Raw genomic sequence first — 23,686 nt, 5'->3', positions numbered from 1 at the left:
ACGATGATGACGATGGATGTACAGCACAGCGGTCGTCTCCTGTTTGGATCTGACATGAAGAGCACGCAGTCATCCTTTTACTGTGTCCTTTCTAAACATCCACAGCTACGGGGAAAAACAGACTGAGGAGCTAATAAAAAAAAAAGTGAAAAAACCCCCACAGACACTCAACACTTCAACACTTGTCATGTCAGCTAGAGGAGATGAAGCGCACACGGATGAGTCAGTGCAGACGGGCAGCGGCCGCTTCTGATGTGTTTGGTGTTTTTATGAGCGTGAGGGGCTCTCGCTGCCCCCGCTACACTGACTCAACTCTTTATCTGTTCGCCCGTATTGATTAATCACACATAAGAGCTGCAGATGTGTCTGTCAGGATTTGCTCTAATAACACAGCTGTATCACATTTATTTTAATTAGGGCTGGGCAATAAATCAACATTACATCGATATCGTGATATTTCATAGATATCGTCTTAGAATTTGAATATCGTGATATGAAGTAAGGGTCTTTTCCTGCTTTTAAAGGCTGCATTACAGTAATAATGTAATTTTATGAGCTTAACAGACTGTTCTTTTATCTGCCGTTATCCACTTAGTCATTATATCTACATGACTGATGAATATTTATCAAAAATCCCATTGTGTTAATATTTTGGGAATGCACCGATAATCATCCCTACAATATTGTGATAATATAGATATTGAGGTATTTGGTCAAAAATATTGCGATATTTGATTCTGCCCATATCACCCAGCCTTAATTCTAATATCCGTTTTTCAGTCTTATTGATAATGATTTTTTGCATTTTTGAATGTTTTTGCATCCAGGTGAGCGCAGACTAACACAGAGTACATTTTAAATATTATTTGTGCTTTTGAAACACGGGCGGGCCGTCGGGGGAGCCGTATGGAAGTGGACATGCTCTGTGATTGGCTGAGGTGGGAGGAAGCAGCAGCAGCAGCACCCGGTGACGAGACAGGCTGATCGTGCATCTGATTCTCCGGTGAAGGATGTGACAAACCCATCAGACATCAGACGCCGCAGGATGTGACAGGGGCTGAAATGGTGCAGCAAGGAGGAAGGGGGGGGGGGGGGGCCATGACAACATGTGTGTGTGTGTGTGTGTATGTGTGTGTGTGTGCTTATGAATACACATATAACACAGTTGGCATGTGGACACAGTGCTCCAAAAAAGTGGGTGTTGGGTGCAAAGTCGTTGCAGCTGTTGACATTACCTTCATCTTACTAAGCAGGGTCCTTAAAGCCCTTTTCAGATCGGGGGTCTTCTCCGACGGTGAGACTGCCTGCCACTGCAGAGGAGAGTTCAGACTCAGCGCCCAGCCCACAGACAACATGCTGGGGTGGGAGGATAGGGGAGAAAGGGGGAGGGAGGCGGGGCGCAGCTGGATGAGGGTGGAGAGAGGCGAGACATGGCGGCAAAATGGTGTTGACAGCTTCCAGGCTCGAGGGCCATGAGGATGGGGAGCCACAGGAAGGATGGCAGGCGGTTTTAGAGGAGGTGGGTAGATGGGGAGGGAGGGAGGAGGGGGGGGTTGCCCATAACCGCAAAAAAAAAACTACCGCAGTCAATGTTGATATGAAGTTTGATAAGCAACGCAACTGAAACTGTGATCTAAGCTGCAGGGTTAACTAAGTTCTACTAATCAGGAAGCAGGTCTGCGTCTTAACTCCTCATACAGGCTGGTTAAAGAGGGTCACAGTGAGTTCAACATAAACCTGAAGCCGGCACCATGATGGGAGGCGAAGGGGGGGGGGGGGGGCAACGACAGTCTGTCTCTACATTTGCAGGTAAAAAAAAGGAGAAAAGCCAGAGGCCTCACTACCAAAGCGCTGCTGCGGAAGTATGACATCACAGGGGAGCTAACCAATCGGTCGCAGACGTGGGATGGGGTGACGGGGCCTGCACACAGAGGCTGGGATGTTTGTGACGGATGGGATAGAGGGAGGAGTTCTTTCAATGGGGGAACAACGAGATCCGTTTTTTTTATTTCATCAAATAAACTTCATCTCTAAAAGACTACAATCACATGAAGGCATTCAGTTTATAACAGTGTGTCCAATCACAGTTCATTAAAGATGGAGTGTGTAATTAAGACAAGATAAGAGGTTTTAGTTCCCTGTAACCATTCCTTAAATCTAAGTCCTCTCTTATTTCTGATCAGAGCACGGGGTCGACCACGTGTGGAGCTGTAGAGGACGTGTGGGTGTATATACTGACCTCTCTGTCGAACTGTGAGAGCGGAGCGTCACCACAGTCCATCCCTCCTCCAGACGACAGGGAGCTCTCGGAGGGAGAGGTCATGGTCTGGCGTTTGGATCCGTAGCTGCCCCCCGACAGCTCCCTGCGCAGCGCACTGCCGTTCTGAGAGGACGAGCCTGAGAGAGAAGAGGAGGAGGAGGACAGACAGAGGGAGTCAGTCCAGTCTGTGGAGGGGGAAGGCGGGGGGGCTGAAGATGACGACAGCGTCTGCAGAGATTTTTATGATGAGCTGCTGTTACTCACGTATGCCCAGTCCGCTGCTGGCGCTCATGGAGCGGCCCGGCTCGGCCCGGTTCTTGGTGATGGAGGGGATGCTGACTGAACCGCTGAAGCCCGCGCGGCTCTCCTGAACACGGACGTTCTGGTTTTAAACACGCACAGGAAAAAAAACGCGCACACATACGCACAGACACACACACACACACGCACACAAAGGGCAGAGTGCCGTGCAGGGGAGAGGAGAGGAGTGAGGGAGGTGCAGATATACACGCAGGTGTCACGCTCACACAACTCAACACTGATGTAACCTGTATGTGACTGAACACTTGAGATCTGGGCAGGAGGACATGCATTCATAGTCTCCATAAATGATAAAAAATGCATCAAAGTGATTTTTGATGCATAGACACAACAGATCAGATAGAGGGAATCAGTGAAGGATTATCACTGTGGATTTATTATATGATTCTCAGCTGTTCAGGTCAGGTTATAAAATGGGGACGAACATGCTGGACTCTAAGCGACAGACTGTTTGCAGGTCTACACACTACTGTTTTATTCATATCTATGTGCCTGTGTGTTAAAAATGTGCTTATTTCATGCTTAGTTTTTCACTTATGTAAAATGTGTGTATACCATAGGCAGGTCTTTAAGGATCTGGATCCCGTCTCCTGGTCCCATGTGGGCCACGTGGTTGAAGTTTGTGGGGTTGGAGATCAGCTTGTTCCTCATCTCTGGATCTCGTAGCATCTCTCTGAAAACACACACAAAAAAAACATGAGTAGAGGCACGACTGCAGCTGTAGATGTGTGTAGACGGTGCACTGAGGCAGCTGGAAAGTGAACACTTGTGATGTTGATGATTTTAGATTTCACTACACAGCTGAAACTCATTTGTTTTTATCCACTTGTACAGTCTTTCCCCTTAGATTTCATAACCTTTTGCAACATTAAAACAGACAAAAAGTTATAAATAATGCAATAAAGGATGATAAAAATAAAACTTAGAAAGAGGAAAGACAATAAAATGAACTTATAAGCTGCTGCACATAAAAAAATAGACATAAGAAACATCTAGAAAGAAATAAAATACAGATTAGAAGAGAAATCTTAATAAAAGAATTAAAACTACTTCAGTCGCAGGTTGTTAAAACATCTTCCTGGCGTTCAGAGCGACGTGCTGCAGGTAAACTAACCTCCTCTGCTGAAGTCGCTCTTCCTCTGGCACCCTGAAGGAGAATCGTCTCTTGTTGTTCATGCTGCGCACCATCTGCTTCCTGCTGTTGTCTGACGTCTCCGGAACGACCAGCTCGTCTCCTTCTGGAAGATCGCAGCAAAGTTTCCATCATTGTGTTGCAAATGTGCACACAGAGAGGCAGAGAATGATATCTATGCTTCTACAGCTGCTTAACTAAACAACTGTTTAAACCCTCACACAATACACTAAATTCTTACCGGCCATCTTGTTTCTGAAGTAGATCAGACGGACTGTCTCCAGGCCGAGTAGATTCAGAGAGCCGTCAATGTTCAGAGGTCGCACCTGCAGAGAAATCACAGAAATCCATCATCAATACACTTCCAATAACTGAACTCTACTCCTCTGTTTCTATCTAGGAATTTATAAACACTTCAATATCTGGATTTTATTCAACTGTTGATGAAGCAAAAGAAACAAAAGAATAAAATCAGGTTGCTATGCTGATGGGGGGGAAACAGAAATAATTCACTAAATCCACCAGGTGGCGCCAAAGATGCTTCATTTCTGCTGAGGCTGCAGTCATATGACATTCAAAGCATTCACCTTCTTCAGAGGGATAGTCTGAATCCACTCCATGGTGTTCACGTCAAACACGTCCACAGCGTTCTCACTGTACAGTGACAGGTAGGGGGCGTTGTAGCCTGGAGAGAAAAAAAAAGGCCAAGTTAAAGTTTGGTTGTGTATTTTTTATTAATCATTATTGTTATAAATTAACTTTATTTCTACACTTACAGGCAGCGTTGGGCACGGCTGGCCACATGAGCTCCTGCTGACGTGACCTGCGGCCCTGAGAGTCAACGTACACCCCGATGGAGCTGAAGCACAGCAGCAGCTCTTTGCTGGAAATCTCCACGGCGCAGAGGGCCTCCAGGTTCTGCTGGGGGATGAAGGCCAGTGTGTGGTCCTCATGGTGGAGCAAGTTTACTGGGGACACGTCGCCGTGGACGCTGTGGAGGTGATCAAAAAACACAAAGTCAGATTTATTAGATTAAAATTTTAAATAAGAAGCAGAACATTGAAAACCATACAGGAGACAGATAAGATGAGTAGGGTACCTGTATCGGGTGAAGCCAGACTGATAGCCCACATAGAGACGCTCACTGAGCAGACCCATCCACTGGACGGGCCCCGGGGCCTGCAGCTCCCGCAGCCGACGGTGGCGTCCTTTGCTCTTATTCACCTGAAGAGAAAAATAGTTTTTTGTTAGTATAAACTGCGCAAAACAGAAATATTAGTAGCTTGGACGAAGAGTCTCTTAACGACTCATGATAGCCACCACGTGAAAGAGTGAAACTGTTGTTAAATTTTATGAGATAATAATAAGTCAGTCAGTGTTTTTTCTGACCTCGTAACAAATGATTTGTCTCTTCATGGCGACGCAGAGGCAGGTGAGAGAGCCGTTGCGGACAGGGCCGGAGACGATGGTCTGGCAGCCCTTTGTCTCAGCTAGCTTGTAGGACTCGGTCTCGCGGCCGTCCAGGGCCTGCGTGGGGAAGAGACGGACGTGACGGTTCCTGCCGGAGATAACGGCCAGCAGCTGCTCCTGGAGGATCAGGTCGATGTGGTGCACCTTCTTGTTGTCCCCCACCCGGATAATTTCTAGGAGGATGGAGGTAGAGCGAGGGCATTAGACGAGAAGAGAGGCAGGCGGGTTTTGGAAACAGATCATCAATCCACTCTCTCTATCTGTGTAAACATCTAAAACAAAAAATAACAAGAGCGCAGAGAAGGAAACACAACGTCCAAGTGGATCTTACCATCTTTGGTGACATGGATGACAAAAAGGCCTTCCTCGTTGCCAAGGGCGACACGCTCGTGATCTGAGGAGCAAAACAAATGAGAAGAGACGGTCATTTCAGAGCCAGACGGGGGACAGAAAAGGGCATCCTGTGCAAAAAATGTTCCAATCTGCTAACTCCTATTTTCATAACAGAGTAGACGCTGAGCTGCGGAGTATAGACGGTTTCTTGACTCTAATTGGTTGTCTTATGAATTCAGCCTCGAGCCACAAAGGTCAAAATAATATCAAAGATGAGGATTCGGCTGTATGTGGAGCAGCTGAGCTAAAAATACACAAACAAGGAGGTATTTATCTCTGAGATGATGGATACAGATTGGATGATAAATAAATGAAAGGGTTTTAATAAGAAGCAGCGTATTTACAGTACATTTGGTTTGGATACTGCATTGATTCTTTCTTTTATCGTGTGTGTTTCGGGTCTTTTGTGCCCACCTATGATAGCAGCAGACTGTGTCGTCTTGATGAGCGGCAACGTGCAGTCGTAAGCCTCCTTGGGGATGTAGACGAATCGCTCCTTGAGCTTGTTCTTCTTGAGGATGCGGTGGAGCTCGTTGAGGAGACCCACCCACTTGTTCCTCTCCTGGTCGCTGTCGGCCAGGATCAAGATGGAGGGCTTGTGGCTGCTGGAGGGAGAGAGCTGGGACGCTGTCACCTTAAGGAGAGGAAAGGGGTGAGGACAGGATGCAAAACGTCACATTAAAACATATTTTTGCTGTTTTTAAGCTGCTGATGCTTAAACATTAGACAGAACTTACTCTGAATATACACGGGATGTCTTTGCGGCTGGCGTGGATGACATCGGAGGCCAAAACAGAACTGACTGAAAATTCTTCGTCCCTGAAAGAAACAATGAGATCGAAGGTTAGACATCAGGACGTCACTGATTACTTGATTGAATGAATCTGCAATCTTTGATCTTTGATTATCCATTGAATATTATTGATTGTTTAAGTTCATGGTTTCAGGTCCTCAAAATGTAAGAATTTGCAGCTTTTTCTTGTCTTCCATTATTGTAAACTGAATCTTTGATTTGTTATATCCATTGCTTGGACAAAACAAGACATTTGAGGGCGTCACCTTGGATTGATGTGAACTTTTTACTGTTTCCTTAATAATTAATCAATAATAAAAAAAACAATCAGCTCTATTTTACAGTATGTTAACATCTTGGAAATCAAGTGTTTATAAGTAAAAAAGTATTTTTACAACTAAATGGTTATTTTCATTACTGATTGTTCTGCAGATTGTTTTCTCAATTAGTTTATTGAATATTTGGTCAATAAAATGTCTGAAAATATTGACAAAGGCCTTCAAATTTCCTAGTTTCCATTATCTGACCATCAGTTCAAAACCCAAAGGTATTCAGTTTATTATCAGAGAAGACAGAGAACACAAGCCAACATTCAGACTTGAAAAGCCAAAGCTGAAGAATGAAATTATTAACTATTACCAGATTTACTGATTTATTTCCTGTCCATCAGCTAATACATTAATCAACCAACTGGTTCAGCTCTACTGTTTATACTACATGTGGGGTCGTCTTACCTCATATCTATAACTTGGCTGACTACGACACTCGGCTGTGTTACTTTTCCTTCTCCCAGTTCATAGAGGAACAGTTTGAAGTCGCACACCACAGCCATCGCCCTCTGCCAACCCTTCTTCACCCCTGTTGGTTTGGGCACCTACGACACATAAAAGAAGTTCAGTTTAGTCATTTAATACTTAGATCAGTACAAAAAAAATTGTTGAGGTTTAGAAGGTGCATGAAAACAGGTCCTACTCAGGGCATCTGTACATGAGTGTGAGGAGTCATGGCAATTTAAAAATAATACATCTACCAAAAGCAGTATTTTATGTTTATGTTTAAGTGGATTCAAGCAGAAAATAGAGACTAAAGGGTGACGTTTTATTTCCAGACTAAATAAACATGTCAGACATTAGCGGCTTGTCCCGACGTCTCCAAACATCTGCATTCTTTTCAGCTGACTGTCTCATGTTTGTGTGTTGATGCAAACAACCGAGTCGCCGGCCAACAGACAACCGAGGCCTTTGTCAGTGTGTCACTCACCCTGACGTGACCCTCATACGCGGTACCGATACCCCTCTGAGGGTCGATACCAAGCGGGCCCTTCGTCTGGTCCTGCGGCACGGGACACACAGCTGGAGCCTTGTCCGCACATGTTACGTGGCAGGAGAAGTTACACACTGGAGGAGAGGACACAGAAAGAGACGATATGAAGACAAACGAGAGGTTTAACTCATCAATGCTCTTAGTTCCATTTTAACATGAGAATAAAAGAGCCGGAATCATTAAAGACAAAAGTTATGTAGGTTTTAAGTGCGTTATAGTTAAAATGACATCTTACCTTCACAAGTACAACCTTGACGTATGAGTCCCACCATGAGAGAAGTGCACTGGTTACACTTAGTGGGCGTGTTGAATGACTTCACCACGAACTGATGTGCTTTGGGCTTTGGAGAACAAAACAACAAACTTTTTATTAATCTTGAGGTTGAATGTGTTGTAAATGATGAAGTGTGACTGCACAGAAAAAGTATCAAACCTTAGGGGAGGAACGGCCGATGCTGCCGTACCCTCCTGAGCGCATGGTGGGGGTCTGGACTGTGCGAGGAGGATGGTCTATCAACTGCGTGAGTGAACACACGAAATATTAAGCAGTGAAACACAGCAGAGCATCTTGGCTATATATTAGTGCCATAAAACTTAGACCAGTAAATATTAACCCAGGCAAAAGAAACAGCTCAGAGTAAAGTCTTTGACAGACGTTACAGCTGGCATTAAATTCACTAAATGCAGTTGTCTCATATTAAGTACTGTACCACTTAGTTTTAAATTACTACCTTTTAATTTGAGAAGCTAGCAAGACAGCTCTGCTCCCACTTTGACTAACAAGCCTTTTTCCTGAATGCCATTAAAATAAGAACAGACTGGAGTCTCCAGTTTTCACTCGCAGCATCTCATTCGACAGTGAAAATGTGCCAATGTTCAATTTAGATTGGCGCCTCCTGCCAACCTCAATGTTCTCCCACTTATTGTGTTGCACTGCTGTTGTTTTGCATTGCTCCATAATTGAGTTACTTGCAATTCACAAGGGCTGACCTATCTGACAGTCTCAGTATTGTGAGATACTCTGAGTAGCTGTTTCAGCTGAACGTTCGATTGAAAATAGTCAATTGAATGAGTATGGAAAGTATTTGGACCCATTTTTTCTTGCCAGACAAACATGCTGTGATTTTGTGACACCGGCTCCTGAAGCTAGGCGTCACTATCATTTTTCTTATTTTCCTCATCAGGCTTTTTAATTTCAGCATGTAGCAGTCACTGTGGTCTACAGATACCCAGCCAGACTGAGGGATTGTGGGATTGTCTGACCTCTATGGGCTCCATATCGCTAGCCATGGAGGGTGAGCGCGAGCGGGACTTGAGGTGGGCCTTGGGGTCATCTTCCCGGGATGGAGTGTTGGAGGGGGTGAAGTTGTCCATAGAGTCCACCTGAGAGAGGAAGATGAGAAGAGGAAGAGAGGAGGAGGAGGTAGAGAGAAAGAAGTACAAAGTGTTAGTGGAACAAAACAAATCAAGAGATAAATGTGGAGCATCCATGCTTGGGGGAGGGGGGGGGGCAGAATATACCAATGGGGAAATACAATAAACAGATATTGTGGTCTGGACTTTGAAAGCTTACATAGTCAGACTGACCACAACTTTTATTGTGCACCATGTATAATAATAATAATAATAATGATACAGCCCACAGACCATGCTAATTGGCAGCACCACAAGCGTATACCATCCACCATGCACGGTGATTCATAGAGCTACACCGAGGAACAAAAAGGAAGATATACACACACCAGTGCACACAGGCAGAGTATGTAGCAACCCGATGTGATTAAAATAGGAAAAATCAAACCAATTAAAACCTTTGATAACACACCCGTCATAAACAATAAAAAATAAAAAACCTGCCATGCAACCAAACAGCCACAGTAAAACACAAACACACACAATATTAAACATTCACGTGACGAGACATTAAGGTACATTAAGAGAAGCTGAATGGGAGCGATCACAGAGCGCAGTGATGCTGTGGTGCTTACACGTCTGCCTTTGCTAGATGGGCCGACGGACGGCGAGCGCTTCAGTGGCAGGAGGAGAGAGAGAGAGAGAGAGAGAGGCAGAGAGGTGGCAGAAGACACAGACATGAGTGAATATCAGAAAAGACTGAGCTGAAAACATCACATTTAAAAAAACAGAGACAAGCTTTCATTATTTTAAACTACTATGGGTGGGTGTGAGTCCACCAGGGTTCAACTGAAGGACGGAAACTGGAGAGTGAGGATGGGGATGGGTGCTAATGTAGAAAAGTACACATAATGACGAGGAGGGGGAGGGAGGGAACAGCTGGGAAAGTCAGTATGGAGGCACGTTGAATACTACAGATCAGTTTCTGGCTGAAAAACCTATAAACCAGAAGATTAAGGGGCTTATGAAGGATTTTTAAAATAACATACTGTGCACTTTATAGTTGGGGTCAAACCAGGTCCTAGCACTAGAAAGCCAAAGTAGAGCCATTCACATACCCACTAGCCTAAAAATCACTAGCCAGCTCCTGCATACTGCACTGCAAAAAAATGCCAATCATAACAAGTGACTTTAGGCAGTATTTCCTCCAGATTTAAGCATTAAGTGACATTAGGATGAGTTAATGTCACTCTTTGTCCAATATGATTGATACATCTTGAATTTATAATATCTTTGAGCCTTACATACTGTTCATATTCTGACTCATGTTTCATAAATTCACCATCAGTCATAATAAAAAATGTTTCATTAATCTTATCAAAAAAAGACATTCACAATCACTATTTTATGGTCCTGGAAAAGATTAGATAGATTATGATGAGTACAACAATAAAAATGTGTATAAAATTGTGTATCAGCTACATAAAAATGTAAACTTTAGGTCCCATTAGGAAAAGTTGGGCTAAAGAAAATGTGTATAGGGTGTTTTTATAACTCTTAAATGTAAAAAACAATTAGTCAAATTTGACCCTGAACAGTATGTAAGGGTTAAACATTTAATTTTGAGTAAGGAAAAATAATATGCACCTTGTTAAAATGACAGACTGACATTTTTTGCAGCGGGTCCACTCTTAGTCACAGTTACACTTGATGCACAGGCTCACACTCACAGACGCATGTACTCACACAGATCTACACCTTTTTTTTGTCTTTATCAGCTAGTACAAAAAAATAATAATGCTCACAGTCCTACAGCAATACACAAACATGAACCTCCGACTACGCCAGGAGGAACTTACGTCTTCCCAAAACTCAATTAAAGAGGATGAGGAGGAGGAATAAGAGTCCTGATGTACCAGAGAATGAAGCAAGGAAACAACCAAACAAAAAACAAACAAAACAATACAACAAAAATAAATAAAAAATCTGAGAAAATTCATGGGAACAAAAATGACAAAAGCAACGAAGAAGCAACACAGAATAAACTGAAACATAAATCTGATTCAAACAAACATAAAGGTGACAATTAACGATTTTAAAGTTTCTTGTGACTACACATTTTCAATCTTCTACTTTTTAACAGATATGTAGTTGCTCACATCTCTAATATATAAAAAATAAAAACCCCCGTTAAAGATTATTTTACTGATTAACTGACGGATACTTACATCAAACTGGTCGAGCGCTGAGGTGGGGGCGTTGAGAAAAGCCAAGAAGGAATTCTGGGAATCCTGGTGCTTGACACCTACAGACACAGAACAAATAACACAACCGCGGTTAAGTACGTGATATTAAAAACATCAAAGGGTGACTTAAACAAAATGAGTCACAGGACTGCTTCTTGAGAGGTGGTGGTGGGGCGGTGTTTCATATGACCTAAGTAACAATACGTTTTCATATACATAGCACATGATTTTATTTCTCAAATATGGGTGCTGACGTAAAACTCTCTAATTTGGGTCCCCGGGTGCAATATAACCCTCTTTACAGTGATAATCTCTCAGGAGAAGTTGACAGCTTAACTATGAAGTCCTCTAATGCTAAGTATGTTTTCAAGAGCTGATCTGACCGTGACAACATCAGTGATGGAAAAAGTGTCAACAACTTCTGGGCATCAGTGGGGATAAAATATGTATGTTAAGACTCAAAGCAACAACTGCCACATCATTTTTGTGTGTGTTTGTGTTTCATATATTCACTCGTACCTCTACGTAGCCGCAACTCCTCCGTCTCCTTCTTCAACCTGTCGATCTCAGTCAGGAGTTCCTGATTTTTAATCTCGACCTCCTGCAGTTTACTGGAGGATCAGAGAAATACATAAATGCATCAGACATTAAAGAACCGGTTTGGACAGACTTTACTTCAGCTGCTGCTGTAAAGTATCCGTACCATTCTGTGGACATGTTGTTGGCCTTGACTTTGTTCAGCTCGTCCTGGATTCCTTGCTTGGCTCTGATCTCAGCTTCCAAGGCTGACTGCAGCTCCAAACGGGCTGACATGTCCAGCTTGGCAAAGCGCCGCATCTTCCACGGCATGTCCTAAGACAAGGAGGGGTGAAAAAAAAAAGATTAAAAATTAGCAAATAGTGCAGCTCCATTACTGCGTCAATAGGACATAACATTAAAATGTAATAAAATGGCTTTATCTAATCAAATTATCTAAAAAAAACTACTCGTACATCACAGTTTGATTTATTTCACAGTTAATAATTGCAAAATACTTCCATATTAACAATAACTAGGCTTTTATTACTTCACAATATCTACAGTAGTTGTGTATATGTGTATACTGTGTGTATGTTTTACCGTGGCTCTCGCTCCCAGGCTGGTGTTCCTCAGTCCCTCCAGCTCTTCGGTCATCTTTGTGGCCAGAGCCTGCAGGTAGCCTCGAGCGTCCTTCTCATCGCTCACCCTGCAACAAACCCAAAAGAAAATACGCATATGTGCATTATTATACGCAAGAGGACAACAACATGGTATCACTCTTGATGTACAGCGACCCCAAAAATATTTCCACTTCCATCATTAAGTGCATGCAAACAAACCGAGGCGCCTCTCTAATCCCCGACACTCAGGCAGGAATAAACACTGCCACTCTTAAAAGTATAAACACAAAACTGACCCCGATTCAAATATACAAACACACACTTAAAAATGTCTACTGTGCCTCATTCTGCACGGTACAATGTTCATGTTCACACCCAAAAATAAATAAATTAAGAAAGCTGTGTTTATATATTTATTTTGTTCAACAATTAATAACTATGTGACATTTTTGTAACTTATTCACAGCACAGTATTTCCACCAGGGGGCGATACCGATCACTGAATTCTTCAGAGCGGAAATACCAGACTCAACATTTGTATGTGCATGTATGGAATGTGGGTGTGTGTGTGTGTGTGTGTGTGTGTGTGTGTGTGTGTGTGTGTGTGTGTGTGTGTGTGTGTGTGTGTGTGCGTGTTCTATGTGTGCTATGTGAAGACCGCAGGCGTGTCCAACAGAGGGGAGGCGAGCAGCTGGCAGGGTGTCAGCTGCAATGGGAAGTGATCTGAGAGGAAGGGAGGGTCAAGTAGCTCTAAGATCTTCGGAGGTATGTGAAAAATGCTGCAGTTATATTGTGTGTTGGAGGCCATACACTGCTAGACGACACAGGAGAGTGTGTGTGTGTGTGTGTGTGTGTGTGTGTATTCCATGAGTAAGGCAAGCTATAGGCATCTTTCAATTTGTGATATAGCCTCGGTGAGAAAGTGTACACCTCAGCAAGTATTTAACACATTTCGGGGAGTTGTGGTGTCTCACCATTGGATGATTTCTGTGATCTGCGCCTCCCAGTGAGCCACACTCTCCTTTTTGTCAGCCAGTTCCCTCATCTCGTCCTCCAGCTGCCTGTTGGAGCTGCTCATCTTCTCAAACATGCTCGTCAGCTGAAGGGGGAAAAGCACACGGACACACACGATGAACAAAGATCATATAAAAAGAGCAGAAAGTTGTAAAACTGTCGTTAGCAAGTACTGGACCTGCTACATTGATTAATTAATATATGAACACACGCCATGACAGAACATTTGAGAGGTGTGTAATGAGTCTAGCAGGTGAACGGTCGCTGCACGACTACACGTAGACGTGTCGAGCCTCTGAAGTGACGATTGGTTCAATATGTATAGTACATGTGGAAAATTAATCACGGTATTGTTCAAGGTTATGCGCAGATTTTATGATTCAACTCCCAGATGCTCAACAACACTGGACCATTGTAGGAGGTGTATGCATTCACACACACAGACACGCACACTTCGTATAAACACAGAGAATTTGGAAATGTTCTCCTGAATCCTTTAATACGAGAGGTGTGCGAGCACATTACCGTGGTGACATCATTACAAGTCTCAAACTGCCTTATTGTTTGCTCGAATACCTCGCTTTGTGGGCACATTTTTTGGCGTCTTGCAACTGTCAAGACTGTGATGTAATCTGTGAGCTAAGACGGTAATTTAATATTGTTTTGCAATTGCTTTCCAGACCTGCGGGTGGTTGCCAATAAATGTTTGGAGTATCTGTGAGGACAGTCATGGTCATGAAGTAATGTCAGTGCTCTGCAGAAGGCCCTGAGCCACTGAAATAAACATAAACATAAATATGCAGCGAAATGAATGCTGGCTTTTCAGCATCTACTCTAGCTCTCCTACCAGATGCCATATGCAGTATTCTTTAATGGTTTCCCTGTGGTGAGATCACCCCATATGACAATATTTAGTTGTAACAGCAGGCTTGTATTACTAATGGAAATGCAAAGACTATGTACCTCCTCAGAAACACATTGTATAATATGGTAACTGACATTAAAAAAAAAGGTACAATGGCCACAATTTTAGTTTAAAACATTCAAAAATTAACTAAAATCATCAACAGAATGTGAACAAAAAACAGTTTTGAAGCTATGTAAAATAGATACAGTATATACGTATTGTGTTAAAGAGATATCTATTGAAGTTAGCATGCTAACTAGCTAACTCTGTCCCTATCTGGCCCACCCTGTCTTGTAATACCACTTTGAACCTTGGGAGAGACAGTGAGTCATCGTCCTCAGTCCTACATGACAGGAAGAAGTAGCAGCGCTGCCCAGAGCAACAGACAGTAATGGTGGAGCCAGGCTGAAAGCTGCTGTAAGTTTCACTGTGGGATTGTTAATATGTCTCTTTATTAAGCTTGAATGTTTTTTCAGGCGAGAAAGTAACTATTTAGAATCCCAATATGTGCTCACTTTATCCAAATAACGCCTATTTGGAAAGTTTCACTGATGTTGCAATGCAGCAGCTGCTAATTGGGTGAGACATCAGCTGGCCATCTCTGCTGCACTGTGCTGTACCAGCTACGTGGTCGCAGCACACTGTAGTAAGATACATCTATATTGAATTATCATCAATAAATTAGGTCTGTACTTGATGAACGTGTTGTAAAATGGCTGCAATTCATGAAAAAATTATGTTAAACGGCAGAAAAAAAACTCATTACTGAGTTGTGTGACATTTTATGATATACATCTACCCTCGGGGCAAGTGTGTAAATATTTAATTGTTACCTAGAATTATGTTGTAATTGATCTTTGTGGTGCAAGCGCTCTCTGATCTGTGCTGCTCTTTTGTAATTTACCACTGGCTTTAATTGTCTGTGTAGCATTTTGATATGTTGACACCGCCGTACAGATTCACTGTAAACACGCTATATTCAGTGAGTGATGATGGTGATGGGGTGATGAGCTTGAGGGGATTTGTTTGGATCAGGTGGTCAATTCTTATACATGGCACCTTTAACATAAATGGGTCAGTGACAAATAAGGGTTGGGGCATGATGAGCAATTCAAACATATCTTAAAAAATAGTTTTAAAAGCAGCATCAGGTTTGTTAAAATATACATTTGTATTTTTGTTGGTTTTATATCATTTGAAATGACAAAAGTAAGACTGTATGTTCTTGAAAATGTCAAATGGTGTAACCGTAAAAGAATGATGAATATTAAATATTTTATCCACCTGCAGTGAATTTAAGTGTACTTATACAAATAATTACTTGATTTTAAAACATCAAATGAAATGTAACATCTTTGGAGTATTTCTACTTTTAAATTTGAAAATGATTTTGTCAATATTGAGCAGAACATATCCTAAAAACGACCATTTTTTCAAAATAATTTGTGATGAATGATGTAAAATTTGTTACAAAACGTAGTGTTGTATTACAAAGTTAATTATATTTATTCCACATTTTAGTTCACAGTTATTGTTCCTGTATATAATCCTATTTATATAAAAAAAAATACTGGTTACACCAATTGACACTGGGTTACATCACATCATTGACCCAAATACATCATTAAAAATCCCTCAAAAAATGTAAACTTTTGGATCTAACTTCAAGTCCCTCTCTTTCTTTCTTAGCAATGGCAGCACTGACAAACATAGCGAGATATATATACTGTATAATTTATATTTCAGGCATCCTCATATGCCGACTGACTGTTACCTTTACGTTTAGTCAAAGAGCAGAGTTTGAGAAAACACTGTGAATTTCTTCTTACCCTGAGGAGAGACATTTTTGTAAGTGAAAATGATTGGATGTGACCTCATTAGGGAGCGTCAATCATGCAGGCGATCACATATCATAAACACGCAGCTACTTGTGAACTGTTGGCATTCATCAGGCTGTAAAGGATCATTTTTGTTAAGTTCGTGCAGTTAGGAGAGTTTGGTGAATCTGACTCAAAGGATTTTATAGAGTAAGCCTCAAGGGGGAAAAATGTAAGAGAGGTCCAATAACTGACGGCTATGCTGGTAAAATAGTTAAAGTTTCCCATGTCTCAAGTATTGAAAAATAGCTTTATAATTGATGATAGAGTGGCTTGATTTTGCTAAGCAAACAGTGTTGACATTATGTCTCCCTTGAAACATGAGACCAGTCAAACAATAATATTTCCAGATACTGCTGGATATATTTAAGAACTGTTTGTGCAAAGACTAAAGACTTATCTAGCACTAATACATTCTGACTGCTTAAGCTTTCAAAAATACGATTTTTCAGGAGGTGAAATAACAGAATAATACATTAAATAGCTACAGTGAATGTGCTATCATTTCCAGTGGCACCCACATCCATATTATCTACATTTCAACAAGATATTTTCTTTTTCTTTTTTTAAATCAGCTGCAGACTTTAAAAACAACACCCCAGCAATTTTTTTTTTCCATACGTCAAAAACCTCCTACTTCTAAAGACATTGTTTAAATTGGGGGCCTTCTTGAACTTCCAAGAGAGATTTCCAAATTCAATAGAGTATAATCCAGAGAGTCATTCCATCTGACTGTGTAGGAGGCTACAGGGTGTTTTTATGAGGGATATTGAACAGTGATTTCTTTGGCAAAGCCAGGAGAGAGGGGGTGGAGGGAGGAATGTGATGAAAGCACTTGGGCCGACTGAGAGGGGTTATGGCGGGTTAGGGAATTGTGGTCTTTTTGCATGTGTGTGTTTTAGAGAGATAAACAGATCGCTAAAAAGCTGAGAAAGCAAGACCGAAAAATACTGATACAAAGAGTGACAGATCCTGAGAAAGAGAAACCTGACTTGTGTGGGGGGTTTTCAGGGTGATTTTTTAAATTTGTTTTGTTTTGTTTTGCGTGTATATGAGACATCTTACCTTATCCAACTCACTGGACAGCTTTTTATTTTCCTCGGTAAGCAGAACTCTTTCCCTCTCGTACTTCTGCTTATTCTCCGTCTCAAACTCTTCCCGCTCGCTTTGGCTGCAGAGAAGAGAAAGCACAGGATTGTGAAACTTTTTATACTGTATTAACTTTGACCTTCATTTTAACAAATATCCTCTAATTTCACATTCAGCCTCGGTCAAAAAAGCCCCATCTATCCTACCTTTGTTCGTGTGTGGGCCTGAGCTCCACACGTCTTCAAAATCCTAAATCAAAGGCTCGGTACTAAGACCAGGTACACATTATTCAGCTCAAACACATTAATGCAGTTAGAATCTGATACAGCGTTGTGTTTAAAAATGAATTAGAAAGTAGTGAGAATAATATGGCAGTAACACCAGACAGGAAGGTTAGACTAGAGGCTACAAAAACAAAGCTCTAAGGCTTTCTCCTCAAAAACAAGATTTTATTAAAATTTGATTAGACCAGCAGTTCTCAAAAAGTGGGGATCAGGTGCCCCTGAGTACCTACCAGGGGGTCTCCAGGAGAAAAATAAGATATTTCTTGGTATTTAACCTCTGTGTTGGCACATTTAGACAGAATGGTTGTTTTTTGCAACCCAAACCATTTTCAACCTCACTGTATTATTCAGAAATTGAGTAATATGCACTCAAATCAAGTTTTTAACAAGTTAGTCTAATGATGTTAATGTTGTTTCAATTAAGAAATATCTAAACTGAGTGAATAGAAATGAGTACATCTCTGCATCTCTCCACCCTCTGTATCACTCTTCTGTACCTCACTGTTCTACCTCACTAAACAAAATGTTTACTGGATATGTTAGCCCTTTTGCACAGTCCCCCCACCTCCCGCCTTCCACAGCCTGGACTAAATTCATTCACTTTAAACTCTGATGTTGCACTATAATGCTCATATATATTTATTTATTGTTTTAATATTTAATGACTCATACTTGCAGTGTCTTGCCTTACTGTTTGCACTATTATCATGCAGCCTCAGCACATTAATGTGGACCTAGATCTATCTATCTATCTATCTATCTATCTGTCTTTAAAACACTGTAACCGCAACAGCTTGACTGTTTACTTTTAACTTTAATTTTGCAGCTGAGATAAACATGAGTATAAAAAGGGGATTTGCTCAGTCGTTAAACTGTACCCCCATTTGTACAGGCTTGGATTGGTTTCCTTTAACTTGACAGTTGTAGAATTAAATTAAAGATGCCAACTGTGTCACGGCTAATGGAGTGGGAAACCACAGATGCGACCATTAGTAAAAATGTTTGCACTAATAGCTCTGGTTTGGTGCTTTGGATTAAAGCATCAAATTTCATCTTTGAAATAAGACTCTTTAATATTCTGGCATCCACTGTGGGTCAATATGGAGGTATGAAAATACTAGAGAACCCCTGGGTAATAACAGTTTTACCTCTTGGTGGGTAGCTATTAGCTATTTCTTTCTATTCAAAAGAAGCAGCACTTCACAGCTACACATTTATGCCAGACTGGGGAACTGAGCCATTTTAATATAACTGTAATTACCTCACGCAATCATCACTGGAAAAGACAAAGAAAACAACAAAATCACTGTTTATGGAGTTGAATATATACAGCAACACCATTAACTTGCTCTACACCAAAAACACTGAAGTATGAAAAATATTTATCTTATAAAACAATGGTTACAACTGGCACAAAATCAAAGACAAGTGAAGTGATAGTATACCTCTCCCTGCGAGTCTTCTCCAGCTTGTCTTTGAGCATCAGGATCTCTTTCTGCAGGGCGAGGTGTTGGCTCTCAGCGTCCCGCAGCTCTTTACGCAGGGCCTTCAGCTCGGTGCTATGCTGCGCTTCCCTGCGTGCCAGTTCTTCCTCGTAAAGGACCGTTTTCTTCTCCAGATCTCCCCGCAGGCGTCCCACCTCCTGGGACTGGTCCGCTGATGCTGGGGTAGCAGAAGAGCCAGCCTGCTTCACCTAAGCAGAGGTAGGGAGGGAGAGAAAGAGAGAGAGACAGTGGGATTGATAAGTTAAGAGATATGAGGAGACACAAAGAGTGACTGTGACTGCGAGAAAGATTTAAGAGACAGTCCATGACATCATTTTTATTTTAGATTGGACATTGACAGTGTAGTCTGTAAGTATGAAGACACTTAAAGGTTGCACTGCTGACTTTTAGCTTTGTTTTAGGGGTTTCCAGACCATTGTTGGCTACAGTTTAGGACAAGGTATAAAAAGGGCTACAACTCAGAGCAAAAACAGAACCATATTAATACTTAATTTTAAGCATGTGCAGAGACTCAGTTGATGAACAGTTAATTTTCAGCAGTGTGTGTGTGTGTGTGTGTGTGTGTGTGTGTGTGTGTGTGTATTTGCACTCTTACCTTAAGACCTTCCAACTCCTCCTCCAGCTGTCGGCTGTACTGCTCGTTCCGCTCTCTCAGCTTCCTCTCTTTCTGCGCCTCTGCTGCCTGCTCCTCCGTCTGCGCCTCCATCTAATCATGGATGCACACATAAACTCCAGTGACTGGGTGAAAGTGTACATCATACACTATTTATTGCTCACACGGCAGGAGCAAAAGTTGGGATCATTTCATATGTGCAAAACAACAACCCTAAGCTGCAGAGCTATAAACACAAAAACATACAACTTAAACATTTTAACCACGCTTTAAAGTACTGCACTGATACACAAGATCCAAATCAGTGTCTTTTGATTGTGTGGCTTTATTCCACTGCATTCAGCTGTGTAGGAATATATATGACTTATTATGATTATTATGCATAATATTACTCTGAACACATCAAAACTTTCCCACACAATCTCCATAATGTTTTTACAAGTGTGTGGACACAGTTATTACACACTGGAATGAAGCCACTGCTACATTGCTTCCAATTTACTGTGTAAATATTCATGGAAATCTAGTAAGATGATACAGATACAACACACAGAGAGCAAAAGTTTGATTTGTGCACTGACCAGTGAACAGAGAGAGAACAGGGTGTGCTAGCAAACACAGGGAGTCTACTCTACCTCCTTCTTGGCCCTCTCGGCCTTTCGCACCTCGAGGCGGAGAGCCTCAACCTTCTGTGTTTGACTCTCTATCTCCTCCTCCTTGTCGCGCAACTGGCGAGCAAGGCGCTGCTTTGATGACCTGCGTGTAAAGTTTAGTCAGAACCAGAGAGAGAATAGTACAGGTGAGTGAAACACAGAAAGAGGAGATTTCTTATGCTATTAATTTACTGGTGATTGACATTAACAACCAAAAAAGCAATTATGAAATGAAATAATACAGCAGGTTAAACATCATAAAGAAAGAGTTGCCACATTACTGCTGAGTTAGTGAAAAACCTGCTATTACAGTCCTTGCATATAAAGATTATGTTTCTAGACAAATATGGTCAATATGGTTATAAAATTCCTCAATAGGAAGCTGTGCATGTAAAGAAAAAAGGCAGTGTGTTGGCAGAGGAAGAAGGTGAACCACTGCAGTGATGTTACCTGAGGTCTGTGAGTCTCTCGTTGAGCTCGGAAAACTCTTGCATTGCGAGCTTTCTCTGGCTGTGGGCTTCCTTCAGCTCTTTCGACTGAGACTTCAGCTTCTCGTGAGCATCCAAGAGGTCCTGTCACAACAGAGAAAATGAATGAATGCAGGTAAACACTGAAATCCTCAATATAAAGAAGTTTACAGGACTTTTTCTGGTTGGCCACTATTGACTATTGAGTGCAACACGATCACACTCAATACTTTTGTCTGTTTCAGATACTATGCTAACTAGCTAGCTACTACTATGCTAACTACAACTACGAATGAATTTGTGGGGCTTTAAACATCTTGCACTGTGAATTTTTACACATGCTGAAAACTGTATGAATGAATGATTGAATAATTATGTCATGCCAAATAATACAGAAGAACTTTAATGGATAAAAATTGCATCATTGTTCCAAGAGTCAAAATTGCATTATTATTACAGGTTATATTAATTGGAGCTACAGATAATTATTCCAGCACTACAGCCAGTGTGAGAATAAATATAAAGAAATAATTAATCCATACAGATATACACACACAAACCTTCTGCATGTCATCCTTGTCCTGTGTGATGCTCCTCATCTGTTTCTCTAAAGTCTTTACATGTTTGGATGAGTCCTCCAAGTCCCTACGAGCCAAGGTCACATCCTCAAGCTGCTTCTCCAGTTGGCCAGAGTCTAACACACACACACACACACACACAAAGATTTAGGGTTGGTTTGAATGAACAATGGTGACATTTTATTGTGGCTGCATGTTCTCAGTGTTTACACACAATCTAAATTCTGTTTAGTATTACCCAGACTAAAGTTTGTCTGGTAAGGCAGTAAAAGAAGTTGATGAATATCAGAAACAGCCACTACAGTTAGTGTAAAAAAAAAAAAAAGGTTTATTTGAAATTCCTGACCAGCGATTTGCTTCTTGAGAATGTCGATCTCGCTCTTCAGACTCCTGATCTCCACCTCCTTGTTAGCGCTGACGGGGCCCTCGCCTGTTGGGTGCTGCAGTGCTTGAACTGTCTGTGTTGACTCTGCCGGGTCAGGTAAGAAACATCAGTTATGTTCTTTTTATCAAACATAGATGTGAAGGGAAAATACCCTTAAGATAAATATGCATTTATTTTGCTTCCTCTTTCAGCCTCACCTTGCAGTTTGCGGCTCAGCTCTACTTTCTCCTGCTCCAGGCGGCGGATCCTCCTCTCGTAGGCCTCGGTGGCCAGGCTGTCTTCCAGGCTGCGCTGCACATCCAGGTCCAACTGGTCATGCCCTGCCCTTCCCGGCTCTCCTGTCAGCTGTCGCAGGCAACCCCTGTCAGAAATGGTGCTAAACGGGAGAAGGACGGGAAAAGGTGAGGTTGGGAAGAGAAAGGTGTAGGAGGCATGAGATCAGAGACGTTCAGCAACAGTGATGAAAATTACAAATAATTAGTTATAAGAGGTTAAAAAATAGCATCATGGTTTTAAACAGAGGAAAAAAATTCAACATGGAAAGTGTTTTTTTAAGGAAGAGAAAAGAGTGAGGTAGGAAATGACGACAGAAACAGCAGGGGAGGGGAAACAGGAAGGGGAAGTGGGCAACAGAGATAGAGATGAGTTGAAAGATGAGAGGATGTTAAGTCATGGAAGAAGGAGGGGAGAGAGGAGGAGGAGGAGGAGTGGAGAGAAGAAATGACAGGGACATAAAGGGAAGATGGGGAGCACAAGATAAAGAGATAAAGAGTGGAGGGACAGGGGGGAAGAGAAAGAAAGAGTGGGAAAGGCCTATTATCAGTGAGCCTTGAAGAGATAAGAAAGCTACTGGTGGGTTTGTTACTTTCTCACGGGTAGCACTTAAGTGTGAAGAGCTACACTCCTACGCCTCTTTAGATGGAGTGAATAATATTGGGGCAGGGGGAGGACTCCTATTTAAAATGACTAATGACATTTAAAGCCAGCTAATAATAGGCTCTTTCTTTCTTCATCTCTTTTTATTACTTTTCCATCATCTGTTTTTTTAATCAAAATTGCAGAGGAAACTAGAGATACACAAATCACCTAATGGCTGTGATGGAAGACCCTTCAAGAATGAACTAATATGACCAAAATAAACATATTTTTTCTTGGTAGCACTTACCATTTACTGGTGTAGGTAAAACCCACAAAGGGCAGGTGGTGGCCAGAGAAGGCGGTGTGGGATGGAGGGGGCATTGTCTCCTGAAAAAAAATTAACAAATAACATAACAAACAAGTGTGATTATCATTTTAATAAGCACATTTACAGCCAACACAAGAGTATAATTTAGTGTAAATGCTTGTTTTAGGCCCTTACCGAATTCTTGAGGCAGTCGTCGTCCACGTCAAAGTTGGAGGTATCTGTAGGACTGCTGACCTCTGGGATGTAGGGGGCCTCACACATACGGATGTTGTCCCAATCGATGCCTGAACAAACGAGAGGTCACAGATGAAGCACAAGATAATTCATGATTCAAACAAAAGAGCAGCACAAATAAAGCTATTTAAGTATATTGTCCTGCTGTACTATTTAAACAATACAGTGACGTTGGACTCACCGACGAAAAACGGGTGCTGCTTGAAGTCCTCTATGCCGTTCTGTCCCAATCGGTGCTCTCGACTGCAAATCAGCCGGCGAATCAGATCCTTTGCATCCTCTGAAACGTCTGTTATCTGCTGTGGAAACTGGAATCGCTCCTGTGGAAAATGAGCGCGTATATGTTAGAGGTAATAAAGGTTTGAGTGTGTATTAAAGGGTAGAGATTAACATTAAAAACTTACTTTCTCTACCCATTACATAGTCTAGTCAAATGTATATCTCAAACTCTATAAGCTCACCTT

At 41.8% G+C, this 23,686-nt stretch overlaps 1 protein-coding gene across 5 annotated transcripts in view; it reads right to left on the bottom strand.

The window, feature by feature from the left end:
* cdc42bpab (CDC42 binding protein kinase alpha (DMPK-like) b) overlaps positions 1–23,686 on the bottom strand; it is an 88,118-nt gene that overhangs the window by 982 nt on the left and 63,450 nt on the right. Inside the window, exons 7-42 of one of the 5 annotated variants that reach the window (XM_053337266.1) lie at positions 23,684–23,686; positions 23,404–23,542; positions 23,163–23,272; positions 22,968–23,047; positions 22,000–22,178; positions 21,764–21,886; positions 21,400–21,533; positions 20,823–20,944; positions 20,355–20,475; positions 19,702–19,812; positions 19,047–19,294; positions 17,294–17,399; positions 13,405–13,529; positions 12,411–12,516; positions 11,995–12,143; positions 11,811–11,902; positions 11,274–11,350; positions 9,681–9,719; positions 8,956–9,075; positions 8,126–8,209; positions 7,928–8,033; positions 7,630–7,766; positions 7,104–7,243; positions 6,314–6,395; positions 5,991–6,210; positions 5,515–5,577; positions 5,103–5,356; positions 4,813–4,937; positions 4,490–4,704; positions 4,301–4,398; positions 3,955–4,039; positions 3,696–3,819; positions 3,137–3,254; positions 2,525–2,642; positions 2,240–2,397; positions 1,236–1,310 (exon numbers count right to left, since the gene is read on the bottom strand). The exon at positions 23,684–23,686 is cut by the window's right edge and continues 198 nt beyond it. In XM_053337266.1, coding sequence (XP_053193241.1) covers positions 1,236–1,310; positions 2,240–2,397; positions 2,525–2,642; positions 3,137–3,254; positions 3,696–3,819; positions 3,955–4,039; positions 4,301–4,398; positions 4,490–4,704; positions 4,813–4,937; positions 5,103–5,356; positions 5,515–5,577; positions 5,991–6,210; positions 6,314–6,395; positions 7,104–7,243; positions 7,630–7,766; positions 7,928–8,033; positions 8,126–8,209; positions 8,956–9,075; positions 9,681–9,719; positions 11,274–11,350; positions 11,811–11,902; positions 11,995–12,143; positions 12,411–12,516; positions 13,405–13,529; positions 17,294–17,399; positions 19,047–19,294; positions 19,702–19,812; positions 20,355–20,475; positions 20,823–20,944; positions 21,400–21,533; positions 21,764–21,886; positions 22,000–22,178; positions 22,968–23,047; positions 23,163–23,272; positions 23,404–23,542; positions 23,684–23,686 — 4,386 coding nt within the window. The remainder of the gene's footprint in view (positions 1–1,235; positions 1,311–2,239; positions 2,398–2,524; positions 2,643–3,136; positions 3,255–3,695; positions 3,820–3,954; positions 4,040–4,300; positions 4,399–4,489; positions 4,705–4,812; positions 4,938–5,102; positions 5,357–5,514; positions 5,578–5,990; positions 6,211–6,313; positions 6,396–7,103; positions 7,244–7,629; positions 7,767–7,927; positions 8,034–8,125; positions 8,210–8,955; positions 9,076–9,680; positions 9,720–11,273; positions 11,351–11,810; positions 11,903–11,994; positions 12,144–12,410; positions 12,517–13,404; positions 13,530–17,293; positions 17,400–19,046; positions 19,295–19,701; positions 19,813–20,354; positions 20,476–20,822; positions 20,945–21,399; positions 21,534–21,763; positions 21,887–21,999; positions 22,179–22,967; positions 23,048–23,162; positions 23,273–23,403; positions 23,543–23,683) is intronic. The other 4 variants (XM_053337267.1, XM_053337269.1, XM_053337268.1 and 1 more) reach the window with 4 other exon arrangements.

Source organism: Scomber japonicus, chromosome 17 (assembly GCF_027409825.1).
Source record: "Scomber japonicus isolate fScoJap1 chromosome 17, fScoJap1.pri, whole genome shotgun sequence".
NCBI lineage: Eukaryota > Metazoa > Chordata > Actinopteri > Scombriformes > Scombridae > Scomber > Scomber japonicus.
Note: the sequence above shows the minus strand (reverse complement) of the source record. Positions and strands in the feature narration are given on the sequence as shown.